The following is a 27,141-nucleotide window of genomic DNA, read 5'->3' as shown; positions in this document are numbered from 1 at the left end:
GTGCTTTTCAAGGAGTCACCAGGCACGTCAAACAGTGAAAATTGTCTAGGAATAGAGATTGCTGGGGAGCTGCAATCACTTCTGTCCCCTCCAGTGGCGGACAGCTTGCTGGCGTTCAGAGCTACCCTGGATGTGAGGTCATGGGTTTCGAGGCCACCGCGGAGCTGGGGAGGGGGCGGTGGGAATAGTGCTGTTACCACAGCCCAAGGCTCGCTGTTCCTACTGGGATGTAGCCAGGTTTCGGGAGTAAACGCTCTTCTGGCCTGGCAAGCCTTGGGTTACTTTGCACAGTTGTGAGCCAGTTCGTTTAGATACGATGCCTGTGTTCATATTGCTTTTATGTTGGAGTGGATTTTCACAGGATCTCATTCCACTATCCCCCCCCCCCCCCCCCCCCCCCGCGCCTCTTCGTGTATGTTACATTTTGAACAAAGTCTAAATCCAGTGTATCCGGTTGTAAATTACTTACACTGTTTCTCTTCTTGTTTTGGAAGAAACTAGAATCGGCAGTCCTGCCTGTTAGGAAGAACTCCCCAATCCAGGCCTCATGCATTGCTTCTCCAGCCAACTGGTTTTCGTGAAATCCACATGGGCATATGTGAATCCCCTTTCGGAGAGGGTATTCGTTTTTTTATTTTGTGTCACAATTTGCCCCCAGTTTAGTGACTTCAAAACGTATACCAAACTTGGTGGATTGAAACAGTGTTTGTTATTTCTTCTCCCACAGTTCTGTAGCGTGAAGTCTGGCTAGTTTTGACTCGGTTCTCTCCTTTGGGGCTTGAAAGGCCGAGGTCAATATTTTAGCTGCGCTGGGTTCTCATCTGGAAGATCCGGGATGGAATGAGCTTCCACATTCACCGGGATTGTTGGCCGAAGTCAAGTCCTTTGTCCCGTGAGACCGGTCCTGCATTTCTCACAGGCTGTTAGCTAGGGCTCAGTGTCACCTCTAGAGGCCACTGTCGGGCCCTTTTCAGGGGCTCTGTCCATCTCCAAGTGAGCAATGACACATCAGATTCTTCTCGAGCTTGCTAACTACCTCGGCTGCCTGCAATGCTACCCAGCTGGAGGAGACTGCAGAAAAGGCTCAGGAGGGGAGCTCTGGCACTCCCATGAATCCCCCTCTAAAGGTCAGATGGGAGGACACCGATATGACGATGGGAGAACACCAGAGGGCAAAGGTCACGGGGAACATCTTCAAATTCTTCTCTTCTCTCCAACAGAAAGAAGTTAAGGTAGCAGGAGTCAGAGCCATGGGTTTTGGGCCCACTTCCTCGCGCAAAGCCCTTGTGGCTTCAGGACCTGCTTGAGTTGATCTCATACAGCCACTTGCATTGGAAAAGGGGTGCTTCTCTGCACACCCACTGCTGTGACTGGTGGGTCCCCCAGGTTAGGACGGGCAGCTCGGGTGACCTGGGAACTCGGTGTCCCCTGGTCAAGCATTCGTTCCTGCTAAGTCCCAGTGGTAGGCCAAATGTTGTTCAAAAGGACCAGGATGACATTTAATATATCAGGGATATTAGTGCCACTTCGGAGCTGGGGTCCTGTGATCTTGGATAAATCTGATAATTTCTTGTCTCCAGTGCACAGTCACACTGGTGAAGGGTTGCAGGCCCCTTTGGGTATGAATGGAAGAAAGATTAACAGTAGAAACTTTTTATTGTAGAAGGGTCTTTCTTCAAGAGGCCTCCCCTTTATACATGAGTTTTTGGATCTTTAACCAATCAAGGTTGGGCTTTGATTGACTGAGGGACCCTTCGTTGTAAGGGGAGTAAGCAGGTGTATGTCTGTAATGCCAGAGATCCTGCAGGGCATCTCCTAATACTCCCATGTCCACTCACTACGGTCAATGCAAACTACACCAAGCTAATTCACTTAGGACTGCTAATGGCCATGAACCTCGGGAATGAAGGTTTAGGTCACCCCAGTACAAACAGGACCTCTCCGGGAAAGATGCTTGCCAAGGGCTAAGGGAATGTGGAATGGGTAATTAGAAAAGTAACCACACAACCATTTGCAGAATGAAGGACTGTAATGATTCTGAGTGTTACTTCTTTATTTTAATATGAATAAGTTTACATACATATTAACCAAATATTTTGGGGTTTTATCCCTTCTCATCCCCTTAGCTGCTAACATAAAATGTGGTAATGAGAGCTAACTTTATTCTCAATAAATAAGATGCAGGATATTAAAGGCAGGGGTGGTTTAGGTAGCAAAAGAATGACAAAGATCTAAAGGCAAAAGTTGAACATTGTATCCTGTTTAGGAAAAGCGTTAACATGATATCAGTTATGAGCAGGGAGTCTTGTTGGCCCAGGAATATGGTTTTGTTGCTGCCTTTATTCAAAGATTAAGTGTGGTTTAAAGAGTTGGTCACTTGGGGTGCCTGGGTGGCTCAGTCGGGTAAGCATCTGACTTGGCTCAGGTCATGATCTCACAGTTTGTGAGTTCGAGCCCTGTGTAGGGCTCTCTCCTGACAGCTCAGAGCCTGGAGCCTGCTTAGGTTCTGTGTCTCCCTCTCTCTCTGCCCCTCCCCTGTTCACTCTCTGTCTCTCTTTCTCAAAAACAAACATTAAAAAAAACACCATTATTATTGTATTTTTTTTGCTGGTGTCTCTGCCTCTTTCTGTTTTTTAAATTTTAATTTTTTAATTTACATACAAATTAGCGTATCGTGCAACAATGATTTCAGGAGTAGATTCCTTAATGCCCCTTACTCAGTTAGCCCATCCCCCCTCCCACAACCCCTCCAGTAACCCTCTGTTTGTTCTCCATATTTATGAGTCTCTTCTGTTTTGTCCCCCTCCCTGTTTGTATATTATTTTTGTTTCCTTTCCCTTGTGTTCATCTGTTTTGTCTCTTCAAGTCCTCATATGAGTGAAGTCATATGGTTTTTGTCTTTCTCTGACTAATTTCACTTAGCATAATCCCCTCCAGTTCCATCCACATAGTTACAAATGGCAAGATTTCCTTCTTTTTGATTGCCCAGTAATACTCCATTGTATATATATATATATATATATATATATATATATACCACATCTTCTTTATCCATTCATCCATTGATGAACATCTGGGCTCTTTCCATACTTTGGCTACAGTTGATAATGCTACTATAAACACGGGTGTGTGTGTGTCCCTTCGAAACAGCACCCCTGTATCCCATGGATAAATGCCTAGTAGTGCAATTGCTGGGTCGGAGGGTAGTTCTATTTTCAGTTTTTTGAGGAACCTCCATATTGTTTTCCAGAGTGGCCGCACCAGTTTGCATTCCCACCAGCACTGCGAAGGGAGATCCTCTTTCTCCACATCCTCGCCAACATCTGTTGTGGCCTGAGTTGTTGATGTGAGCCATTCTGACAGGCGTAAGGTGGTATCTCATAGTGGTTTTGATTTGTATGTCCCTGATGATGAGTGATGTGGAGCATTTTTTCATGCGTCGGTTCTCCAAAGAAGACATCCAGGTGGCCAACAGACACATGAAAAAAAAATACCATTATTGATTGGAAGTGTCTTAGTTCAGGCTGCTGCAACAGAATACCATAGACACAGTGGCTTAAAAACAACAGAAACTTCTTTCTCGAAGTTCTGGAGGGTGGAAGTCTGAGATCTAGGTGCCAGCGTGACTGGATTCTCATGAGGGCCCTATTCCAGGCTGCAGACGGCTCACTTCTCATTGTGTCCTCATATGGCAGAAAGAGCACAAGAGAGGTCTCTGAGGTCTCTTTTATAAGGGCACTCATCCCATTCATGTGGGCCCCACCACCATGACTTCATCACCTCCCAAAGGCCCCACTTCCTAATACAATCACATCGGGGGCTACGATTTCAATTTGAATTTGGGGGTCACACAAATATTCAGTCCATTTTAGTAAGTAAATTTTTTTAAACTTTGTATTTTTAGAGAAGTTCTAGGTTCACAGCAAAACTGAGCAGATACAGAGAGTTCTCAAGTATCCCCTGCCCCACAGATGCATAGCCTCTCCCCATCAGCATCCCTCCCAGAGGGATACATGTGTTACAACTGATGAACTTACTTTGATGCATCATAATCACCCAAAGTCTGTAGTTTACATTAGGGTTCAATCTTGGTGTGGCACATTCTACAGATTTGAGTAAATGTATAATGGCATGTATCCACCATTATAGTATCACGGAAAGTATTTTCACTACCTTAAAAATAGCTTCTGTGCTTGGCCCATTCATTTCTCCTCAATCTCTCCAACTTCCAGCAACCGCTGGCCTTTTGTTGTCTCCATAGTTTTGCCTTTTCTGGAATGACAGATAGTTGGAATCAGGCAGTAAACGGCCTTTTCATATTGGCTCCTGTCACTTATTAATATGCATTTAAGGTTTCTCTATGTCTTTCCATGGCTTGATAGTTCATTTCTTTTTAGCACTGAGTGACATCCTGTTGTCTGGAGGTACCAGTTTATTTATCCATTCACCTACTGAAGGACAATGGTTGCTTCCAAGTTTTGGCAATTAAGAGTAAAGCTGCAATAAACACTCATGTGCAGGTTTTTGTGTGGCCATAAGCTTTAAGCTCCTTTGGATAAATACCAATGAGAGTGACTGCAAGATGGTATGGCTAAAGTGTGTTTAGTTTTGTAGGAAACTGCCAAACTGTCTTCCAAAGTGGCCGTACCATTTTGTGTTCCCACCAGCAATGAATGAGAGTTCCTGTGGCCCCACATCCTTGTAAGCATTTGGTGGTGTCAGCGTTCTGGATTTTGGCCAATCTATATGAGTATAGTGGTATCTCATTGCTGCCTTATTTTGCAATTCCCCAATGACATATACTGCGGATCATCTTTTCATATACTTATTTCCTATCTGTATATCATCTGTGGTGAGATGTCTGTGATCTCTGGCCCATTTTTTTTAGTTGGCTTGTTTGTTTTCTTATTGTAGGGTTTGAAGAGTTCTCCGAATATTTTGAAGACTAGCCCTTTATCACATATGTCTTTTGCAAATATTTTCTCCCAATCTGTGGCTTGACTTCCCATTGTCTTGACATCGTCTTTCACAGGGCAGAGGCTCTTAATTTTAATGATGTCCAGCTTCTCAATTTTTCTTTTATTAGTTGTGCTTTTGGCGTTGTATCTAAAAAGTCATCATCAGGGGCGCCTGGGTGGCGCAGTCGGTTAAGCGTCCGACTTCAGCCAGGTCACGATCTCGCGGTCCGTGAGTTCGAGCCCCGCGTCGGGCTCTGGGCTGATGGCTCAGAGCCTGGAGCCTGTTTCCGATTCTGTGTCTCCCTCTCTCTCTGCCCCTCCCCCGTTCATGCTCTGTCTCTCTCTGTCCCAAAAATAAATAAAACGTTAAAAAGTCATCATCATACCCAGAGTCCTCTAGGTTTTCTCCTGCGTGATCTTCCAGTAGTTTACTACTTTTGTATTTTACATTTCAGTCTGTGCTCCATTTTGTGTTAATTTCTGTGAAGGATGTAAGGTCTGTGTCTACATTTGTGGTGTGTGTGTGTGTGTGTGTGTGTTTGCACATGGATGTCTAGTTGTTCCAGCACCATTTGTTGAAGAGACACCTTTGCTCCATTGTATTGCTTTTGCTCCTTTGTCAAAGATCAGTTGACTAGGAGGGGGAGTTAAGATGGTGGAGGAGTAGGGGGACCCTAAGCTTGCCTCATCCCTTGAGCACAGCTAGATAAATATCAAATCATTCTTTTTTTTTTTTTTTTTAATTTTTTTTTTCAACGTTTATTTATTTTTGGGACAGAGAGAGACAGAGCATGAACGGGGGAGGGGCAGAGAGAGAGGGAGACATAGAATCAGAAACAGGCTCCAGGCTCTGAGCCATCAGCCCAGAGCCTGACGCGGGGCTCGAACTCACGGACCGCGAGATCGTGACCTGGCTGAAGTCGGACGCTTAACCGACTGCGCCACCCAGGCGCCCCGATATCAAATCATTCTTAACGCCCAAGAAATCAAGCTGAGGACTGAGAGAACAAAACCGCAAGTCCACAGGTAGGCTCATGGAAGGTAGGAGTTGCGAAGAGTTGATTTGGGGGAGATAAGAACTGCAGGTGCGGTGGGTGTGGTGGACGGCAGGGAGTCCTGCTTACAGAGACTACCACAAGGTATTATATGCAGCAGGACGCAAAATCTGAAGCCTCAGAAGTCCTCCACAGCCAGGGTCGTGCCTGGCGTAGTGGTGTTTCTGAGGGGAAGGAGGGAAGAGTCCCATGAGCCGACAGCATGGTCTGAGGATCCCCTGGGTCACTAGGGGAAAAACAGGTCCTCTGCTTGAAGTGCCTTTGGGAGTGGCAGCAAGGCTTCTCCAGGGACAGAACAGGTGGTGCCAGGTGCCACACTGTTCCCAGGCGTAGGAGCAGGGATGCCGGCTGAGGGCATCGAGACTTGGTGCCAGCTTTCCGCTCCACTTTACCATAAACTCTGAGCCACTGCGTGGTTGTGGGACCACTTGCCCGGGACCAGCCCGCAAATGGCAAAAGCGTGGGGAGACCCTCCCCCAGAGGATCCGCGCGGGGACCTGCTGCGCGAGTCCCTAAAATTTGGGGTTTAGAAACCCAGCTGTGTGCTGAGATAAAACAGCTTGGACACCAATAGGGGGTGAAGGCAGGGATCTGGTGGAAGCTGGGGACACAGGAGGGGTGACTGTTTGCTCCTCTTTGAGGACTTCCTGAAGAGGGGCAGGTGCGAGCTTTCTGCTCTGGGGATGACAGAGCAGGGTGAGGCCAATTTGCCCCCTGGCCATCAGCCCTGACTGACCCCAGTGAGCTAAGCAGCACCACCGAGTGGAGACTGGAGCCTCTTACACCAAGCGCAGCCCTCCTGCACTCTGCGGGGGCATCTCCATAAGGGCAAGTAGGCGTGAGAATCAGGACAACGGGTGCATCCTCCAGAAGACCACCACAGACCCCTCGCATGCACCAAGCCTACTGATCACAGAGTGCTGCAAAGCTTCAGCTCTAGGGGAAAAGAGGATCTGGCTTCCTTTCTGCTTTTATTTTGCAATTTATCTTATTTTTGATTACAACATTTTTTTCTTATATGTGCTTTTACTTTTAATTTTTAGATCTAGCTTCTTTTAGCAAGCAGCCCAAAACACACCTAGGATATCCCCCCCCCCTTTTTTTTCTGGACAAAATGACAAGCTGGAGGAATTCACCCCAAGAGAAAGAACAGGAAGTAGAAGTAATGGCCAGAGATTGAATGAACATAGTAATCAGTCAGATTTCTGGACTAGGATTTAAAACAACAATTATAAGGATACTAGCTTCTCGGAAAAAGTATAGAAGACCCCAGACAATCCCTTATTGCAGAGACAAAAGAGGTAAAATGTAGTCAGGCCAAAATTAAAAAGCTATAACCAAGATGCAAACCCGACTGGGTTGCCATAATGAGGATGAAAGAAGGAGAGGAATGAACCAGTGATGTATAAGATAAAATTACGGGAAATAATGAAGCCCAAAATAAGAGGGAAAGAAAGGTATTGGATCACAAAGGTATATGTAGGGAACTCAGCGACTTCTTAAAACATAATAATATTTATATCATAGGAGTCCCAGAAGATGAAGAGGGAGAAAGAGGGGAAGGAAGTTTATTTGAGCAAATTATAGCTGAAAAGTTCCAACTGGGGAAGGACACAGACATTGAAATTCACGAAGCACAGAGAACTCCATTAAATTCAAAAAAGCCAGCCATCACCTAGACATATCATAGTCAACCTCACAAAATACACAGACAAGGAAAGAATCCTGAAAGCAGCAAGGAAAAAAAAAAATTCTTCACCTACAAGGGAAGACAGATCAGGTTTGCAGCAGATTTGTCCACAGAAACTTGGCAAGCTGGAAGGGAATGGCAGGATATATTCAACGTGCTGAATGGGAAAAATATGCACCAAGAATCCTTTATCCAGCAAGGCCATCATTCAGAATGGAAGGAGAGATAAAGAGTTTCCCAGACAAACAAAAACTAAAGGAATTTGTGACCACTCCCCCAGTCCTGCAAGAAATATTAAAGGGGACTCTTTGCGGGGGGGGGGGGGGAGACAAAAAGCAACAAAGACTAGAAAGGAAGAGAGAACATCACCAGAAATACCAGATGCCATTAAACTCATATCTTTCAATAACCATTCTGAATGTAAATGAACTAAATGCTCCAATCAAAAGACATAGGGTATCAGAATGGATTAAAAAAAAAAACAATACCCATCTATATGCTGCCTACAAGAGACTCATTTTGACCTAAAAACACCTGCAGATTGAAAGTGAGGGGATGGAGAACCACCTATCATGCTACTGAATAATGTCTTTCAAAAGATAGACAGAATAGCCATACATATACCAGAAAAAACTAGATTTTAAAACAAAGACTATATAACAAGGGATAAAGAAGGGCATTATATCATAATTAAGGGATCTACCCATCAAGAAGATCTAACAATTGTAAATATTTATGCCCCCAACTTGGACACATAGATCAATGGAACAGAACAGATAACCCAGAAATGGACTCACAACTATATGGTCAACTAATCTTCGACAAAGCGGGATAGAGTATCCAATGGCAAAAAGACAGTCTCTTCAACAAATGGTGCTGGGAAAACTGGACAGGAACGTGCAGAAGAATGAAACTGGGCCACTTTCTTATACCATACACAAAAATAAATTCAAAATGGATTAAAGACCTAACTGTGAGACAGGAAACCATCAAAATCCTAGAGGAGAATATAGGCAGCAACCTCTTTGACCTCAGCGGGAGCAACTTCTTCCTAGACATGTCGCCAGAGGCAAGGGAAAAGCAAAAATGAACTATTGGGACTTCATTAACATAAAAAGCTTCTGTACAGCGAAGGAAACAATCAACAAAACTAAAAGGCAGTCTACGGAATGGGAGAAGATATTTGCAAATGACATACCTAATAAAGGGTTAGTATCCAAAATCTATAAGGAACCTATCAAACTCAATACCCCCCCCCCAAAATATGCAGTTAAGGAATGGGTAGAAGACATGAATAGACATTTTCCAAAGAAGATATCCAGATGGCTAACAGGCACATGAAAAGATGCTCAACATCATTCATCATCAGGGAAATGAGAATCAAAACCACAATATGATACCACCTCACACCTGTCGGAATGGCTACAATTAATAACACAAGAAACAACGAGTGTCGGTGAGGATATGGAAAAAGGAGAACCCTCTTGCACTGTTGGTGGGAATGCAAACTGGTGCAGCCACTTTGGAAAATAGTATGGAGGTTCCTCAAAAAGTTAAAAATAGAACTCCACTAAGGTCCAGCAATTGCACTATTAGGTATTTACCCAAAGGATACAAAAGTACAGGTTCGAAGGGGCACATGCACCCTAAGGTTTATAGCAGCATTATTACCCATAACCAAACCAAAGAGACAGCCCAAATGTCCATCGACGGATGAATGGATAAAGAAGATGTGGTATATATGTGCAGTGGAATATTACTCGGCCATCAAAAAGAATGAAATCTTGCTGTTTGCAATGACACGGACGGAGCTAGAAAGTATAATGCTAAGTGGCATAAGTCAGTCAGAGAAAGACAAATACCATAGGATTTCACTCATATGTGGAATTTAAGAAACAAAATGGATGAACATATGGAAGGGGGAAAAAAAAAAGAAAAAGGCTAACAAAGCATGAGAAACTCTTAAAGACAGAGAACAAACCGAGGGTTGATGGAGGGAGATGGGTGGAGGATGGGCTAGATGGGTGGCAGGTATTAAGGAGGGCACCTGCTGTGATGAGCACTGGATGTTATAAGTGAGGAATCACTGAATTCTACTCCTGATACCTCTATGGCACCGTATGTCAACTAACCGTAATTTAAACAAAAATTTGAAACGATAAAGATCATTTGACTATTTTAGGTGGGTCTATTTCCAAGTTCTCTATTATGTCCCACTGATTTATTTGTCTATTCTCGCACCAATACCACCCTGTCTTGATCATTGCACCTTTATAGTGAGTCTTGAAGTTAGGCAGCGTTAGCCCTCCAACTTTCGTCTTTGCTTCTTATTGCGTTGCCTCTTCTGGATCTTTTGCTTCTCCATATAAATCTTAGAATCAGTTTATCAATATCCAGAACCCAACTTGCTGGGATTTTGATTGGGATTGCATTGAATCTGTAGATCAAGTTGGGAAGAACTGACATCTTGACGATCAAAGACTGGAGTTTTTAACTCTCAGACTTGTGCACACTAAGCATCCAGGAATTTGTCAATCATAGTTCAGGTTTTTCTACCCCATTCTCATGGTGGTTTTCTATCATTAATCTCTGCTCCAGCAAGCCATGCCTCGCTGTTATTGACCTATGTCTCGCTAATCTTGGGGGTAGTGGTTTGCCCTGTGTCCTCCCCTCACTTATAGATCCAAGAAGAGTTGTTGATTTTTCAGTCTGTTCAGCCTTGTACTTGTTGGGAGGGAGTAGCAACTTCCAAGCCATGCGGGACCAGAAACCAGAAGTCAATGATTTTTTTTTTTAAGTTATTACACTTCTCAAAAAATTTAAAATAAAATTATCATATGATCCAATGATTCTATTACTATTCTATACTATTACTCAAAGAAAACAAAAACACTAATTTAAAAAGATATATACTCCTATGTTTACTGCAGCATTATTTACAATAGCCAAGATATGGAAGCAACCCAAATGTCCATCGAGAGATGAAGGGATAAAGAAGATGGCTATGTGGGGGGCGTGTGCATGCGTGTGTGTAATGGAATATTTTTCAGCCATAAAAAAGAATGAAGTCTTGCCATTTATACCAACATGGATGGAGCTAGAGGGTATTAGGCTAAGGGAAATGAGCCAGTCAGAAAAAGACAAATACCATATAATTTCACTCATATGTGTAATTTAAGAAATAAAACAAATGAACAAAGGCAAAAATACAAACAAATAGCCACTCTTTTTTTGGTTTATTTATTTACTTTGAGAGATTAAGAGAGAGAGAGAGAGAGAGCAAGGAAGGGGCAGAGAGAGAGAGAGAGAGAGAGAACAGACTCTTAAATGTAGATAGCAACCTGGTGGTTGCCAGAGGTAAGGTCAGAGGGGGATGTATAAAATAGGTAAAGGGGATTGGGGCGCCTGGGTGGCGCAGTCGGTTAAGCGTCCGACTTCAGCCAGGTCACGATCTCGCGGTCCGGGAGTTCGAGCCCCGCGTCGGGCTCTGGGCTGATGCCTCAGAGCCTGGAGCCTGTTTCCGATTCTGTGTCTCCCTCTCTCTCTGCCCCTCCCCCGTTCATGCTCTGTCTCTCTCTGTCCCAAAAATAAATAAACGTTGAAAAAAAAAATTAAAAAAAAAAAAGAGTAGAAAAAGTAAATAACATCTTTATTATAAAAAAAAAAATAGGTAAAGGGGATTAAGAGTATACTTACCATGATGAGCACTGAGTAATGTATAGAATTGTTGAATCACAATATTGTACATCTGAAATTAATGTAACACTGTGTGTTAATTACACTGGAATTAAAAAAAAACATTATGACACTTCATAATTTTGCAGGTCAGGAATTTGAGCAGGGCTGAGATGGCAACCATTCTGCTCCATATGGCATCACGTGGCATCAGATGTCACCTGGACTGCTCCAGAGCATTTTGTTGTTGCTGTTGGTGTTGTTGCAAATTACACGTAAAATGTACCGCTTTAAAATTTCCCACTCAATGGCATAAAGTTGTGCAACCCTTAAGGAACTCTCTGGTTCTAGAACTTTGGTACTCTCGCCAAAGGAAACTACACTGGCAGCCATTGCCCATTTCTTCCTTTCCCCACGCTCTCAAAACCAGGTATCTATTTTGTGTCTCTATGCATATGCCAGTTCTTGATATTCCGCCTAAGTGGAATCACACATATATGCCCTGTTTTGTCTGGCTTCTTTCACATTCTTTCTTCCACGATGCTTTCGATGTTCATCCATGCTGTGGCACGTGTCAGTACTTTATTCCCAGCGATGTATGAGGGCTCCAAGTTACTCTATATCTTCAACACACTTATTTCCTTTTTGACAACGACCGTCTTGGTAGATGTGAAGTGTTCTCTTATTGTGGTTTGGATTTGCATGTCCCTGATTACATGTTGACCATCTTTTCATGGGCACGTTGGCCATTTACACTTCACGTGCTCCTTTGTGTGTGTTCTTTGGAGATGGGTTTTTTCAAAAGTTTTTTGGCCTATTTTTCCTTAGATTGTTTGTATCTTTGTTGTCGAGTGGAAAGAATGCTTTTTATACTATGGATACTGGACTTTTATTAGATCTATGTGTTACAAATATGAAATACTCCCATCTTATGGATCATCCTTTCACTCTCTTGATAGTCCTTTGAGGTACAAAAGCTTTTAATTTTTATTTATTTTGAGAGAGACAAAGACACTAAAAGAGGGGGAGGTGCAGAGAGAGAGGGGGAGAGAGAGAATCCCAAGCAGGCCCTGCGCTGACAGCCTCACAAAGTGTGAGATCATGACCTGAGCCAAAATCAAGAGTCGGACACTCAACCAACCGAGCCATCCAGGCGCCCCTAAAAGCTTTTAATTTTGATGAAGACAAATTATCTATGCTTTTCCTTTGTTGCTTGTGCTTTTGGTGCCATATTCAAGAAACCATTGTCAAATGCAAGGTCATGAAGGTTAACTCCAAAGTTTCCTTCTAAGAGTTTTAGGGATTTAGCTCCTATTGATTAATGTTCGTTGATTTTTGTGTCTGGTATGAGATGAGTATCCAACTTCTGTTATTGATTTCTAGTTTGATTCCATTATGGCAAAGGAGCTACTTTGTATGGCTTCCATCTTTTAAAATTCATTGAGACTTGTTTTATGGCTTAGTAGACGGACAATCCTGGAGAGTACTTTGTGAGCACTTGAGAATATGTACCCTGCTGTTGTTGGGTGGGCGCCCTACAGGCGTCTGTTAGACCTAATTGATGTATAGCATTGCTCAAGTGCGCTCTTTCCTTACTGATCCTCTGACTAGTTTATCCACTATGGTGCTGAGCCTAACGCTTCACCAGAGGTGAAATCTTACGGTCTTCTCAGGTCTTTTCGACTCTGAGCCCTGCCCCGGGCATGCACATGGTTTTCTAGATACCCAGGTACACACACAGGAGCATTTCAAAGCCCTCATTCTCCAAGGTAACTCATTCCCCAGTTTTTCCTTCCAGGAGTTGGGTGAACCCGAAGCAATTGCCCCCCTTGCGTCAATCCTTCAGGGAGCTCCAGACAGGTTCAAACAGACGAACATAATTTCTTGGGACTGAGGTCCACTCTCCTCCCTCCAGAAGCGAGAACCCAGACATAGAACGTAAGCTGTCATCCTCAAGACTGGGGGGGGGGGGGTGGCAAGAATACGTTCAAATGCCACAAAACTCTCTTATCACGTTTCACTGGCGTTTCTCCTGATTCAGTGTTCGCTTGGTTGCTATAAACCTTTGCTATCTTCCAGAGTCCTTCATTGTGACAGGTGTCTTTTTCAGTGTTTTCAGTGTTTCTGGAGAGGGACTGACCCCCAGAATACCCTGCTCTGCCATTGCCCCCAACATCGCTGGGTTCTGTGAGTGATGTTTTGAAGTTTCAATCCTTATGTTAACATCTTCACTTTATAATGTGCACTCTGTTTTCTGAAAGGAGTAACAAGTCACAGGAAAGATAAAACTAGAAATGTCTCCAGCATTAACAAACTTGTGAAAACCAATAAAATGATTTATTTTATATATGCAAACTCAAAATCTCTTTGTACACTTAAATTTCTGCAAAGTAATCCAGACAAAACAATACTGCTCCATATAAACCTTTGTATAAACCTTAAAGGAAATATATACATTATTTTTTTTTTCTTTTAGTGCTCCCAAAGCACAGAACGTACAAGTCTGCCTGAAGACTTTCGGTCATCACACGCAAGAACAAATGTCAGGGTGGGGGTAGCCTCAGGTGCACTTTGTAATGTCTCCAGACAAAATAGAAGAGAGTTGGAGGTAGATCATTTGTGACTCACCCTGCCCCCTCCCCCAGGGAAATAAGTTACCCGCATAGCAGCTTTCTTACTCTTTGTTTCAAACTGTCCTGAATATTGCATGGTTTAAAAGGCACAACTAGGAATTGTTGAAAACTGTTCGGCACACACAAGATGACCACCAAGCAGCGCTCCACGTTACAGGTGGCTCTTAGTCACTCTGGAAATGCCCAGAACAGCAAAGTTCATATGAGGAAACCCTTGTCACATCTAGAAGGGGCGACAGTGGGGCGCCCGGGTGGCTCGGTTGAGCGTCCGACTTCGGCTCAGGTCATGATCTCGCGGTCCGTGAGTTCGAGCCCCGCGTCAGGCTCTGTGCTGACAGCTCGGAGCCTGGAGCCTGCTTCGGATTCTGTGTCTCCGTCTCTCTCTGCCCCTCCTCTGCTCACATTCTGTCTCTCTCTCTCTCTCTCTCAAAAACAAATAAAGATTAGAAGGGGTGACAGTGCTTACTGAAGTTGACCTGCTGAATTAATAACATCACCTTCCTCAACTGGGAAAAAAAACAACAAAACAACAAATTAATACTTTCAGAAAAACCCTTAGCCAGCTTTTACTTCCAGAGAATCATAAAAAAAAAAAAAAAAAAAAAAAAAAAAAAAAAAAAAGCTCCATGGCTTTTTCTTAGCTTCGGGAAGGCAATTCCCTTGCCTAAAACATTCTAGGAAGCTTTGACAATATCATCTTCCATCGTACAGCATAGAAAACTTGCCCTTTTTTCTCCTTGGTCTTTGCATTAACATGATGATCTTCTGTTGATGTGATTAACGTTGTTGAGGTGGTGGTGGGAGTCTATCTTTTCTAGTACCTTCTCAAGGTACTGGATTAAGACTCGTCTTTTAAACCTAGAAATAAAGAGAAATTTTATTAACCGAAAGATACTCGAAGCCTTTCCCATGTGCAAGGCGGAACTGGTGGTCTACACGCGGCTTAGCAGGGGCGCCCGGGTCGCTCAGTCGGTGGAGCATCCGGACTTCGGCTCAGGTCGTGATCTCGCGGCTCGTGAGCTTGAGCCCCGCGTCGGCTCTGTGCTGACAGCCTGGAGCCTGCTTCGGATTCTGCGTCTCCCTCTTTCTCTACCCCTCCCCCGCTCATGCTCTGTCTCTCTCTGTCTCAATAGACATTCGAGAGAAATTTACCAAAAACGAACAAAAAAAGATGCGGCTTGGCAAATACTGACAGTGCCAGCTTGAGGGCCTGAGCCCACCTCAGGCTGTGGTGAGCTTAGAAGATTCCACAGACGTGGATGAATGAGTTGGACCCCGATAATACCAATCTCACTGCCTCTGGAGACAGCCTTAACTACGAGAGAGAGCCAGGGTTTGAGAAAACCAAGGGACAGCTCATTCCACCCCCCGCCCCCATTCTGCATTGGGCCCTACCGCTTAACGGCAAGCGGAGACGAAGGTCTCCACTTTACACCCACCTTGCAGCTTCCTTGATGGTAAACTCAACAAATTGTTTCTTGACTGCAAGAGACCCTTGCACCTCTTCAAGCAGAATGAAAATCCTTTCATACTCTGAAGATATTTAAAAAAAAAAACCCAAGACCTCAGTATTCTTAAAAAATACGAATAGGAAATAAGATTCAATCCTTACACATCCTCAGTATATCAATCCTCACAGGTGGAAAGTGATCATTTGTATTTTAAACACTCGAACCCAAACATCCGCGCATCAGCTACTAAGGAAACTCTTGTAAACACTGAACAAATGTGGCAGACTGAATAATGGCCCCCAACGTTGTCCACACCTTACCTCCTGGAACCTGCGAATATGTTGCCATATGCGGCAAAAGGGACTTGACTTTGCAGATAGAACTGAGCTGTGGATCTTGAGATGGGGAGATTATCCAGGCTTATGCATCAGTGTAATCACAAATATCCAAATAAGAGGAGGTGGGGAGTAGAATTGGGGCCAGAGAGAAAAGATGTTAAGGACAGGAGCGCGGCTAGACAGGAGAGAAGGCCCTGACGTTACTGGCTCGAAGCTGAAGGAAGGGGCCAAGAGCTAAGGAGCTCAGACAGCCCGTAGGAGCTGGAAAGGGCAAGGAGACAGATTCCCCCTAGAGTCTCCAGAAGGAACACCTTTCTGTTAGCCCCGTGAAAATAATTTCAGAATTCCGACTTCCGTGACTGTAAGGGGAGTACAGTTTTGAGCCACGTGGTTTGTGGCAACTTGTTACGGCAGCAAAAGGAAACTATTACAATCAGTAAGGTGCAAAAAGAGAAAAGGGTGTATTGGGTCCTTTTAGTTAAAGCAAGAGGAATCACTTTACATTATGTGAAAACCCAGGGTGCTGGGTGGCTCAACTGGTTGAGCGTCCAGCTTTGGCTCAGGCCATGATCTCATGGGTTCATGAGTTTGAGCCCCACGCACGTCAGGCTTTGCGCTGACGGCGCGGAGCCTGCTGCATTCAGATTCTCTGTCTCCCTCTCTCTCTCCCTGCCCCTCCCCTGCTCGTGCTCTCTCTCAATCTCTCTCAAAAGTAAACATTAAAAAAATAATAATAATGTGAAAACCCAATACTTCCCCAATACCTCCAGAGATAGCATGAATCTATCCTGAATCATAGAATTATGAGAAGGACCTCCCATTATATTATTGACACTTGTGTTTTCATTACTTACTTCGTCCAAATTTTCGAACTTCCTTCATTAACTGATGTTTTATATCAGCATTGATTCCTTGCGCCATAGCAGGAGTTATTTGCAAGGGGTTCGGTACAGTTCCCAAAGTGGGTGTCACCAAGGCTTTTCGATCATCTACAGAGACACTGGAGTGTTTGCTTCCTCCTAGAAGTGCATGCGTACCAGGTTTGTGAATCAGGCCGTCTTTCCTTAGACTAGTGAAGTCGTCAGATAGAGAATCCAACTGGTGGTGGTGTGGAATACCATCGCCTGCCATATTCATAAGCTCTGGGGGAGCAGATTTTGACAAGAAGCCATCGGGTGGGATCTGACCATTTTCCCTCTTCTCCTCATGGACATCAGGAATGACAGTGACATCTGGAGGCCAAATCAAGAAGGTAAACTGTGAGGTGGGTGAGTTACGTCAACCCCACAGGCAGATCTTCACGTTTGAGGAAATTATTTGTTTCAAAAAGCAAGAAGGTGTACAGAGGGGAGGCTGAGACCCCTCAAACCGAGCCCAGGAAAATAATACAACAAGACCACCTTCTTTTCTTCACGGCACTCCCAATACATATGGAAACCGAGTCGGGCAAGACAACTACTGAGCGTTCTCAGGTCCCTGGCACCCGTGGTTTAGTGGCTGCTTGTGCTTTACAAGCTGAAAGGCAGCAAGTCTCACTTGATGTCATGATTTCTGTAATTTACATATAAAATGCCATGCTTAAGAAAATAAAGAAAATGCCAGGCTTCACCGAGCTTGCCACCAGACTACATGGGCCCCCTTCAATTTCTCTCCTCTCTATCTCAAAAGTTCTAAGAAAACAGAGGTGGCCGTTAGGCCTCGAGGTTCTACATGTAGTCTGTCACCAAAAATCTTTGTATGTGATTCTCATCATTCCCTTCTGTGACAAGGAAATGGGTTTCCTTTTACTCCAGGCCTGACACCTCTACTTCATATGCTCTGCCTCCTTCCTGCCAGGCACTGAGACAAAGCCAGAGGATCGGCAGTGAACGAGACAGACAAGAACAATCCCTAACCTTACGGAACATACATCCTCATGGGGACGTCAGATGGTATGTGTAATTTGGGCAAGGGGAATAATACAGTTAGAATTCTTGTTGGGAAGGAAGGTATCGGGGATGTGACAGAGAGCAGGAGGGGGAGTCTCCGTGACCCCGGGGTCGGGCAGGGCCCTCTGAGGAGGTGACCCGTGGAGCAGGAGACAGGGCGGCCTGTGCACGTGAGGAGGACTTCTGGCTGCCGTGAGGGCCAGTGCAGCGCCCTAGGAGGGGACGAGCCGGGGCCGTGGAGCAAAGGATAGAGGCAGAGAGAGCAAGGAGGACACCCAGAGGACGCGTGCAGGAGAGGAGGGCAGGCCCGGGTCCTGCAGGGCGTGTAGACCAGCGTCGGGAGCTCCGATTCTGTTCTGAGTGCTCGGGGGAGTTGGTGGCGGGTTTCGCGACGGACGTGGCGGGATCGGATTTCCGTGCGCACGGGGTCAGTCGGGCTGCAGGGCGGTGATGGGTCAGGAGGGTCAAGTGGGAGAGCAGGGAAATCAGATGAGAAGCTGTTGTAGCAGCTTGGGGACAGACGGTGGCAGCACAGACTAGAGGGATAGAGACACAGGGTGATCCAGGAATCGGACTGGGTGTCAAAGTGTCGGCACTTGCTAAGGGATGGAAGTAAGAGAAGAATAAAAGAGAAATCATGGTGACTCCGAGGGTCTTCACTGAACCCCTGGGGAAATAATGGTGCCAGGAGTGTGCTCTTCCTGATCTGGCCCAGTGACCTCATGTTGGCCTGACAGCGATCACGTTGGCATCTTTTACACTGTGGAAACCTGCAAACATTATAATCCAGGGCTTCACCCTCCCGGCCCCCACACACTCGGACAGCTGGCTGTTGCACCTTTACCAGCATACTGCCGGATGGTGTCACTTAACATTAAGAGTCGTGCCTGCGGCAGGCGGCAAGCAGAGCTGTTTTGGAGAGCGCGAAGGTTAGGAGTTCTGATGAAACACGTGAAACCGAATTTTATTGGTCTATGGGGCACCTAAGTGGAAATACCATGTCCATGGTTAAATTTAGGTCTGGAGTTTGAGGCAAGGTGTAAACACCCGAGTTGTTGACATGTAAATGTCCTGGAAAGCCCAAGACTGCATGGGATCACCTGGGGTGGGGGGGGTGGTGTCTGGAATCCAGCTTTGGGTCCCTACGCTATTCACAGGTGGGAGAGAAGGGGAGAAACCAGAAAAAGAGGGTGAAGAGGAGTTGCCATCAAAGGGAAAAGAAAACTAGGACGTGTGGTGTCTGGGAACCTGAGAAAGTTTCCAGGGAGGAGGGAGTGAACAACTGTGACAAGTGACGCGAAGAAGCCATGGCAACACGCAACAGACCCTGGGGGCCGTGATGACGCCTGTCTCAGTGCGGTGGGGAGGCAGAGCCAGACCGCACTGGGCTAGAGCGGGAGCAGGAGTTGAGGACACAGAGAGCCAGTGCAGACCCAGCCTCGTATTAAGCTGGTTTGCTCTTGCTGCGTCGAGAACCTGCTTCCCCGTTCTGACTCACGCAGCAACACGCTCCTATCCCCGTGTCTCCCCCTTGTGCTAGTTACTACAGAAGTATGGATCTTCTCGCCTCAGACAGTGACTCTGCTCCCCACGGGGCCCTTTGTACCTACCACATTGATGATTTAATAATGGTTTACTTAACGAACAAAAAGCGGATACAAAGGAAATGAACACAAAGGAAAATAAGGCTGTTTAGTGTTAGTCTTCTAGGAGCCATAAGGAAATCACAACCACTACTCTATACCTGTATGTACAAGGGTGGGTTTTATGAGGTTTGGATAAGATGGGAACCACGAGGCTGAGGGTGGTCCCTTTCCGCCCACATGGTTAGTTACAGTGGGTGGTGTTTGTGGTTTCGCCAACAGCAGGGACATACTCCGCCTTCTCTTAGATGACAGAGGACTGTTGGGTTCTCCGGGGCGCTTCACTTTGTTCTGTGGCCCTGCCACGAATTCATCTGCTTCATCAATCATCATTCCCTAGAAAACACCAATGAACACTCTCCATTAAAGAGCACAGCGCCCGCACGCGGCACGCGCACACTCAACCATACATCCTGTTACCAACACACGTCTTCATCACGGGCCAGAGATTTACCGTGCCCCACCTAGACCCTGTTCTCAGAAAGTGCTACTCCAGTCCAATCTTGACCTAGCCTCGGTGGAACAAGGAGGAGATGAAAAGATAACGTGTTGCCAAGGTCAAACACAATACCATCATGATTAACCAGAAAGCTTGAGAAATGAGCAACTCGCATCAACCGAAGAGGTTACTTTTCGGAGGAAGTACAGACCATTCGGAAGCGACCCTTGGCAAGTGAACCAATTCTCTTTTGTGCTTTAAATGCATCATTAAGAAATATTGACTATCACTGTACAGAACACTGCATGTGGACGGTAGAGAGCAGGTTGACAGAAAATGTCACTGCCCCAACAGCAACCTCACGGAGGTTCAAATATGTCCACCTTGGGGGCTTTTCATTCTTGGGGGTAGGTAAAGGAGGACAGCCAGCAGTGCAGAGGGTTAGCTAAAAGCTGTTCCCATCCAAGGATAACCCGAGAATATGAAAATATTTTCATAAAATCATGATAAAAGACTCTTCCAAGGCATTTTCCAAAGCAACACGGTACAGAAAGGGGAAACCATACACCCTGAGCATTTACTGCATGTAGGTCATGTTTGAAATGGGTACACGCACTAACTCAATACTGCAAAGGACTCTGGTAAGTGTAATCATTATCCCCGGGGGTTCAAATGAGGAGCCCAAGGCACAGAAAGATTAAGAAAAAGTCCAATTAATTGAGGATTGGGGTGAAGTGGAATATCTCTCAGTCTAGTTTTGTTACCAGACAGATTATTATATGGTCTGCAGCTTAACACCAATAGTCTTCTCCATGTGTGCAAAGAGAATCCCCATTTGTCTTCATCCTTAGATGGTCAAGTCGGCATCTCTCTCTCTCTCTCTCTCACACACACACACACACAAACACACACACACACACACACACACACACACACACACACCTCACATTTAGATCTCTACTTGGACAATCCAAAGAAAGCAGCATCACGTGGTACTTCCTATTTCAAGATGAACACTTCATCACCATCTGGCTAGAGCACTAGAGATCCGAGTAATGGAAACAGGAAATAACTGGTGATCTCAATATTAAAGGAATTAGTGTGCAGAGGTGGGAATGAATACAGACTCTGGAGCTGGAAAGATGTGGGTTCAAATCCTGGCTCTTCTCAGCTGTGCTACTCAGAGCATACCACTTGACCACTGTGAGCCTTGGTTTCTTCTTATGAGAGGACAGATGGTAACACTCATCTGCAGAACCGTTGTGGCCATTCAATGTGATCGCGTAAAACACCAACTCCTACTAGGTACTCAGTAAATGTCACTTACTCTTTTCTTCAAGCAACACACCTTTGTATCAGGAGGCTCCCCCTTTCCATTTACGGAGAGCCCTGGAGTCCTATTTTATCCTGTCAACCAGCAGAGGGAGAACCTCTGATTTATATTCACCTTGCCCAGAAGAAAGGAATTATAGCAAGACTATCACAACTTGGGCAGACTTAGAAATAGGTATCTTACCTTCTTATCTTGTTTGAATGGATTGCCAAAAGTATGTAGTCTTTTTGGTTGATCTGGATCAATCTCTCGAAGCGGAGAAGCCAGTGTCTTTAGATATTCCTGATAGTTACCCATTTGTGCGACTGGAACACTATGAAGGGAATCTGTAAAATTACCGGCAAAGAAACAAATGGTACACAGCTGCAGTGTGTGCATCATGAGGACAAGGGGACACGATCAGGGGCTCAGTAGGTTGAGCATCCTATTCTTGATTTCGGCTCAGGTCATGATCTCATGGTTTGTGGGATCGAGCCCCGTGTCAGGCTCTGCGCTGACAGCATGGGGCCTGCTTGGGATTCTCTCTCCCTCTCTCTCTGCCCCGCCCCTGCTCACATGTGTGCATGTGTGCTAAATAAATAAATAAATAAAACTTTAAGAGGGCATGACCATAGTCTGGTTTGGCAACGTGTACCTTGGCATCCACTAGTCTAAAATCTCAACTTTTGGGGGCACCTGGGTGGCTCAGTGGGTTAAGTATCTGACTTCAGCTCAGGTCATGATCTCACGGTTCATGGGTTGGAGCCCCGCGTCAGGCTCTATGCTGACAGCTCGGAGCCTGGAGCCCGCTTCGGATTCTGTGTCTCCCTCTCTCTCTGCCCCTCCCCTGCTCGTGCACGCGCTCTCTCTCTCTCTCTCTCTCTCTCTCAAAAATAAATATAAACATTTAAAAGCATCTCCTCAGGGTACCATCACTACTCCCTACAAGCTCAAATCACCAGGCCAAGTACAACGTCCTTAGGCCTCAAACCAGGTTTGAAAATGGGCTGACACCCTGTATGCCACCACCCAGCCTGAAACACCATATTTGTGCTGCATTTCAAACAGCCTGGCCTCCATGGTTCTCTCTTATCATCCAGAGACCTCGGTTCGTAGGCCTTCCATTCTTGGGGAATGTGACTAAATCTATAGGCTCCCTTCCTGGAGAAGCTTCCCTCCTCTCCACAGAACTCAGTATATAATTTTAGGAGGCCGACCAGGCTAAGATTGAACTCCTTTTAGTGGACAAATGACCCTGTTTCAAATGAACACAATGGAGTCAAGGGGAATTGTACACCATCACCAACTGTCCTCCACACTGCCAGCTTCATAATTTTCATGTGAACGAGGAATTCCGGACTGAATTCATCACGACAGGCTGGGTTGTGCCATTTCCAAAATCTGACAGACCTAGGTCCCGCCACTCTCCAGTTCACTAAACCTGGAGTGGCTATCAAAATGCTCGCCCTTGGGGCGCCTGGGTGGCGTAGTCGGTTAAACGTCCGACTTCAGCCAGGTCACGATCTCGCGGTCCGTGAGTTCGAGCCCCGCGTCGGGCTCTGGGCTGATGGCTCGGAGCCTGGAGCCTGTTTCCGATTCTGTGTGTCCCTCTCTCTCTGCCCCTCCCCCGTTCATGCTCTGTCTCTCTCTGTCCCCAAAATAAATAAACGTTGAAAAAAAAAAATGCTCGCCCTTGAGAGAGATATACCAAGAAACAGACTCTTAATCATAGAGGACAAACCGATAGTTACCGGAGGGGCGGTGGGTGGGGGGGATGGGTGAAACAGGTGATGGGGATGAAGGAGGGCACTTGTCACGAGGAGCACCGGGTGAGGTAGGCAAGTGTTGAATCACTGTATTATACACCTGAAACTAACATGACACCGTATGTTAACCCTACTGGAATTCAAATAAAAACTTTAAAAAATGCTCACTCTCCGTGAGCCAATGAATGCACACCTGCCCTACAACCTGAGAACAGGTGAAAATGAGCATTCTAAGCCTGAAAGTATTACAAAATAACCTACCCGTCATGCAATAAGCACCTTCATGTAAGTCAGGCTTGATATTTTCCTAATCAACAGAAAACACTTCTTTGTTCATTTACCTTCATCTTGTCCAACAATAAACTTGTGTGTTTTCAGCAGATTGGATCTCATTCTGGTTAACTGGTCTAAAAGACCTCTACGTGGAATATCATAAGCATTTCTGTATGTCTGAGGTTTCAAATCCTGTTTGAAATGGAACAAATAATTTCAGTTACTCCTGAGGCTTTTAATATAGAAATGTAATTCTTAATGCTGCAGTGTATGTAAAATCGTAGTGAAGAGAGGGATATTCAATACGATAACTACCATAGAATTTTGCCAGTGGAAACCTCGCCTTTGCTGGCCTTGTTCCAAATTCTAACATAGCCACAACATGCTCCAACCACTGAGAACATCCTTTCCCAAGTGTGTCAACTGGCCTGGCCACCTCTGCCCAACGTGGACCTCCTCTATGGGAACTCTTGGTGTTAGAGGTCCCTGCTGGGCTGGCCAAGACTTTCTCGAAGCTGCACTCCTGCCTGAGACCCTTCACACCCAATTCTCTTCCTCGTCCCCTCCTCTCACAGGTGCTAGATCAGCCGTGTGGCCTGAAGGTTCCCCCGCCAACTCCTGTTCTCTCTCCCCTTGATCCTTCACAGACATTACCCCCACACATATCTTGCACATTTAATTCCATATTGGCGTCTGCGGGCAGGGCAATTCCTAAACTAAACCGTTGATAAGTACGAAGTCCAAAACAGGATCGTAATTATTTCAAAACTAAAATACTATGGCATAAATGCATCAGACAAGCTCAAACAAATACAAAGTACTTATGTCCACAATTTACCTTGTTTAAGAGCCCTACTTGGAAGCCAGCAAATTCTTTGGTATTCAATTCTGTCAGTCTTGGTGCACTTTCCCCTATGATTTCTTTCAATAGTTTTCTAAAATTTTTACTGTGGGTAAAGGACACGCCACCTCCAGAATGATTTTTCACTTTGATTCCAATTTCCTGGGGAGGTTTCTTCCCCACGGATGCTAGTATCCGTTCTGACTCTAGTTTGGTCTAAAATGAAAGTACATAGTATGTTATGAAAAGATCTATATTATCACTGTTGTTTCTACTACTTAAGAAAGGGAACACTTTAAGAACCCCACAGAACACTTTTCAATGGTAAATCACAGGAAAATGGGTAATTAAACATTTCCCTGTGCTTCTCTGCACTATCACAGCAAACAGGGAGGTGGGGGTGAGAAAAATAACTTACTACATTTTTTCTCTTGTCTAATGGCAAAATTATGATTGGATCATGGAGAGAATGGAAACCATGGATAAGAATTACATTCATAGACATTTAAAATCACATTTTGTCGCTGTAAAATCTAGTCTAAGTCAGTATATTTATTTCAGACCCAGACATAAAGGTTTAAGACTCTGTATTTATAAATGTAAACTAGGGCTAAAATTCAGATTACACAGATTGGCATTACATCTGGAAATAATTCAGCTGTTTGTTTCTAATATCGGACCACCCCCCCAAAAAGTAATGCTTAAATTTAAGAAACGCTACCGCGCAAATGATCTGTAATATCTGCTCAGTAAGTTTCTAGCTAACTTACAAAAAAATCCTAATGGACGCTATTAAACCGCATTGATAAGTAGTGCCCGACGGTGACTCGTAGCAATATATTGGGCATATCTGGTGATTCACATACATGGTTCAAGGAACACTGGTGACACAGTTGTTATTAAATTAGTAATTCAATTAGTGATTAGAGTGATTACAAATTAGTAATAATTTGGTTCTTTGAAAGAAGGGATTCCACCAGTGCCCAGTAAGCCCAAAAGGGTTTTTCATTCCTTACGGTTAGGTCGGAGAGATTCATTAATTCTCACTATGATTGGAATTAAGTATGCTTCTTATCTTTGGCACAAAATTAAGTCATGAAATAAGGGACAAGAGCAAATGAAGGGTCTGTTTCCAGAAATGGTCCCGAAACCTCATTTAGAAAACTACACAAGCAACGTGTTCCAGAAGGTCCCAGAACTTGCACGACTCAACCCTGCTCACTATTCTTCCTGGTGGCCATACCCTGCTGACACAGCCTTAAAGGCCTAAGGTAGACATCAAATAAAAAAATATATGTAAATCAATAGGTCAATCACTCAATAAATAACCAAAACAAAACATTCACAACAACAACAAAAACCTATTGGCGGAGAGGAAAGGGGGTCACGGGGACGCTCGGTGGACCGGAAATCTAGGTCTGCCTGTGCTTTCTTTTGCATTTATGAGCACACTGGGCCGGCAGGAGCTGGTAAACTCCAGACCATACTTCCGTTTGTGCCGGATCCTAGCAAGGTGTGTCAGCGTCCCCAACTGCGGAGTCATTTTGGTTCTTTAGTGAAGTCTGACACTCTTTTGCTTACGGCCGTCTGTCTGCTAAAGGCCCAACTTCCAGACCTATGCGACTTAAAGCCTGACCGCCACTGCAGACGCTACCACTGCCCCCGACCTGGGAGCACCCTTGTGCATAAGAAGAAAGTAAATAGGCTGCATTAATTTGTCATAGGACGGAACCCACTCGTATGGCAGTAACGCTCTACCTCGGTAGCTCTGCAACACTTCCATCCTGCAAGAATGGGCTAGGTAGAGGTGAGAAGTATGGTAAGTAAGGGTGAGTGGAGGATGAGGTACTAATAGAGGGGCAGGCAAGGCACAAGGTGAATAATGGTGAATGAGGTGGGGCTATAAAGGAACGGACGGAGGGCAAGAAGAGAGGAGGTTGAACTCCACTCTTCGGGTCCCCAAGGGGCCTATCACCCTCCAGCGTGAGGAACACTGGTCTCATCTCCCCCTCGCCAAGAAAGAGCGTGTGCATATGTTTATTGCCTAAGAACTCATTTCAGGCCAGACGTTGAGGCACACCATGCCTCAGTGTGCCGACCTAAAGAAGGGGGAGGCGCTAGCCCAGTGTGATTGGAGGAGAAACTAGGTTGAGGATAGACAACATGTGACCCATGAGATCATTTTCTTAAGCCTCTGCCCCTCTTAGGCCACAAGATGTCAACCAGCTCGTGGGTAGCACAAACTGGCAAGCAGGAGAAACGGCACAGCATCCAATGACACTGACAGACCCTTAGCTGCAGCTTAATGGTGAAGCTAGAAGCCATAGAGAATCACATTATCACTAATCCATAAAGTGGAGAGATATATACACATTTAATTTGAAAAATGACAATTACACTAAAGAATAAGGAAATGCACTTCTGAGGGCAAAGGATTTTTGTTTGTTTGTTTTTACCAATACTACCTGTTGGCTGAGTTTTTTAAGGTAAGAGATAACACTGTAACTAAGTCCACAATCTAAATTATCTGATATCAGATTTGGAGCTCCCATCATCCTTAGTGCTTTCTTTAATGGCTATAAGGAAACAAAATACACAACAGTAAGAATAGAATAAATCTTAAAATACTCAAAGTTCAGTTATAAGGGGCAAAGGGACATGATTCATTTCTTAGAAGTCAAGGTGCTGCACATAAAACCAAACATGGAACATTAAAAAGTGGCAATGAAAATAGCAGAGGAGTAAGGAGCAGAAAGTAAAAAATAAAAAGCAAAAAAAAAATAAAAAAAATAAATAAATAAATAAATAAATCAGAAGAGAGTGGGATAAGAAGATCAAGAAACAGCATATTCAAACAGGTAAATTGCTTTCAGTCTTAATTCCCAAGTCATAAAGTCATGTCATATTGCATTTTATCGTGCACCCCATTCCTGCCATGGTAAATACTAACGCACCCCAATTTCTCCTTCCAGTGACACCAACAGTACCATTTAAGATTCTGCCTTTTCACCTCTAGAAACTTGGCTTAAGGTTTGCTACATCGGCCTCTGAAACGATTTTGGTAATCTTGATTTCGATTACATGACCAGTTCAAAAGCATCACGAAGATTTTTCTCAAGTTGTAAACACCCAAATGAGG

At 44.8% G+C, this 27,141-nt stretch overlaps 1 protein-coding gene across 13 annotated transcripts in view; it reads right to left on the bottom strand.

The window, feature by feature from the left end:
• Positions 1-13,696: 13,696 nt before the first annotated feature.
• LOC123595371 (integrator complex subunit 6-like) overlaps positions 13,697-27,141 on the bottom strand; it is a 57,164-nt gene continuing 43,719 nt past the window's right edge. For 5 of the 13 annotated variants that reach the window (XM_045473008.1, XM_045473009.1, XM_045473020.1 and 2 more), the window contains 8 exons: positions 26,468-26,578; positions 24,000-24,218; positions 23,230-23,353; positions 21,327-21,469; positions 19,473-19,707; positions 16,655-17,032; positions 15,451-15,544; positions 13,697-14,869 (listed from right to left, as the gene is read on the bottom strand). In XM_045473008.1, the coding sequence (XP_045328964.1) occupies positions 14,761-14,869; positions 15,451-15,544; positions 16,655-17,032; positions 19,473-19,707; positions 21,327-21,469; positions 23,230-23,353; positions 24,000-24,218; positions 26,468-26,578 (1,413 nt within the window). In that variant the 3' untranslated portion in view covers positions 13,697-14,760. Of the gene's footprint in view, positions 14,870-15,450; positions 15,545-16,654; positions 17,033-19,472; positions 19,708-21,326; positions 21,470-22,819; positions 22,995-23,229; positions 23,354-23,999; positions 24,219-26,467; positions 26,579-27,141 lie in introns of those variants that run through there. The other 8 variants (XM_045473011.1, XM_045473016.1, XM_045473012.1 and 5 more) reach the window with 8 other exon arrangements.

Source organism: Leopardus geoffroyi, chromosome X (genome assembly GCF_018350155.1).
Source record: "Leopardus geoffroyi isolate Oge1 chromosome X, O.geoffroyi_Oge1_pat1.0, whole genome shotgun sequence".
In the NCBI taxonomy this organism is placed as follows: Eukaryota; Metazoa; Chordata; class Mammalia; order Carnivora; family Felidae; genus Leopardus; species Leopardus geoffroyi.
Note: the sequence above shows the minus strand (reverse complement) of the source record. Positions and strands in the feature narration are given on the sequence as shown.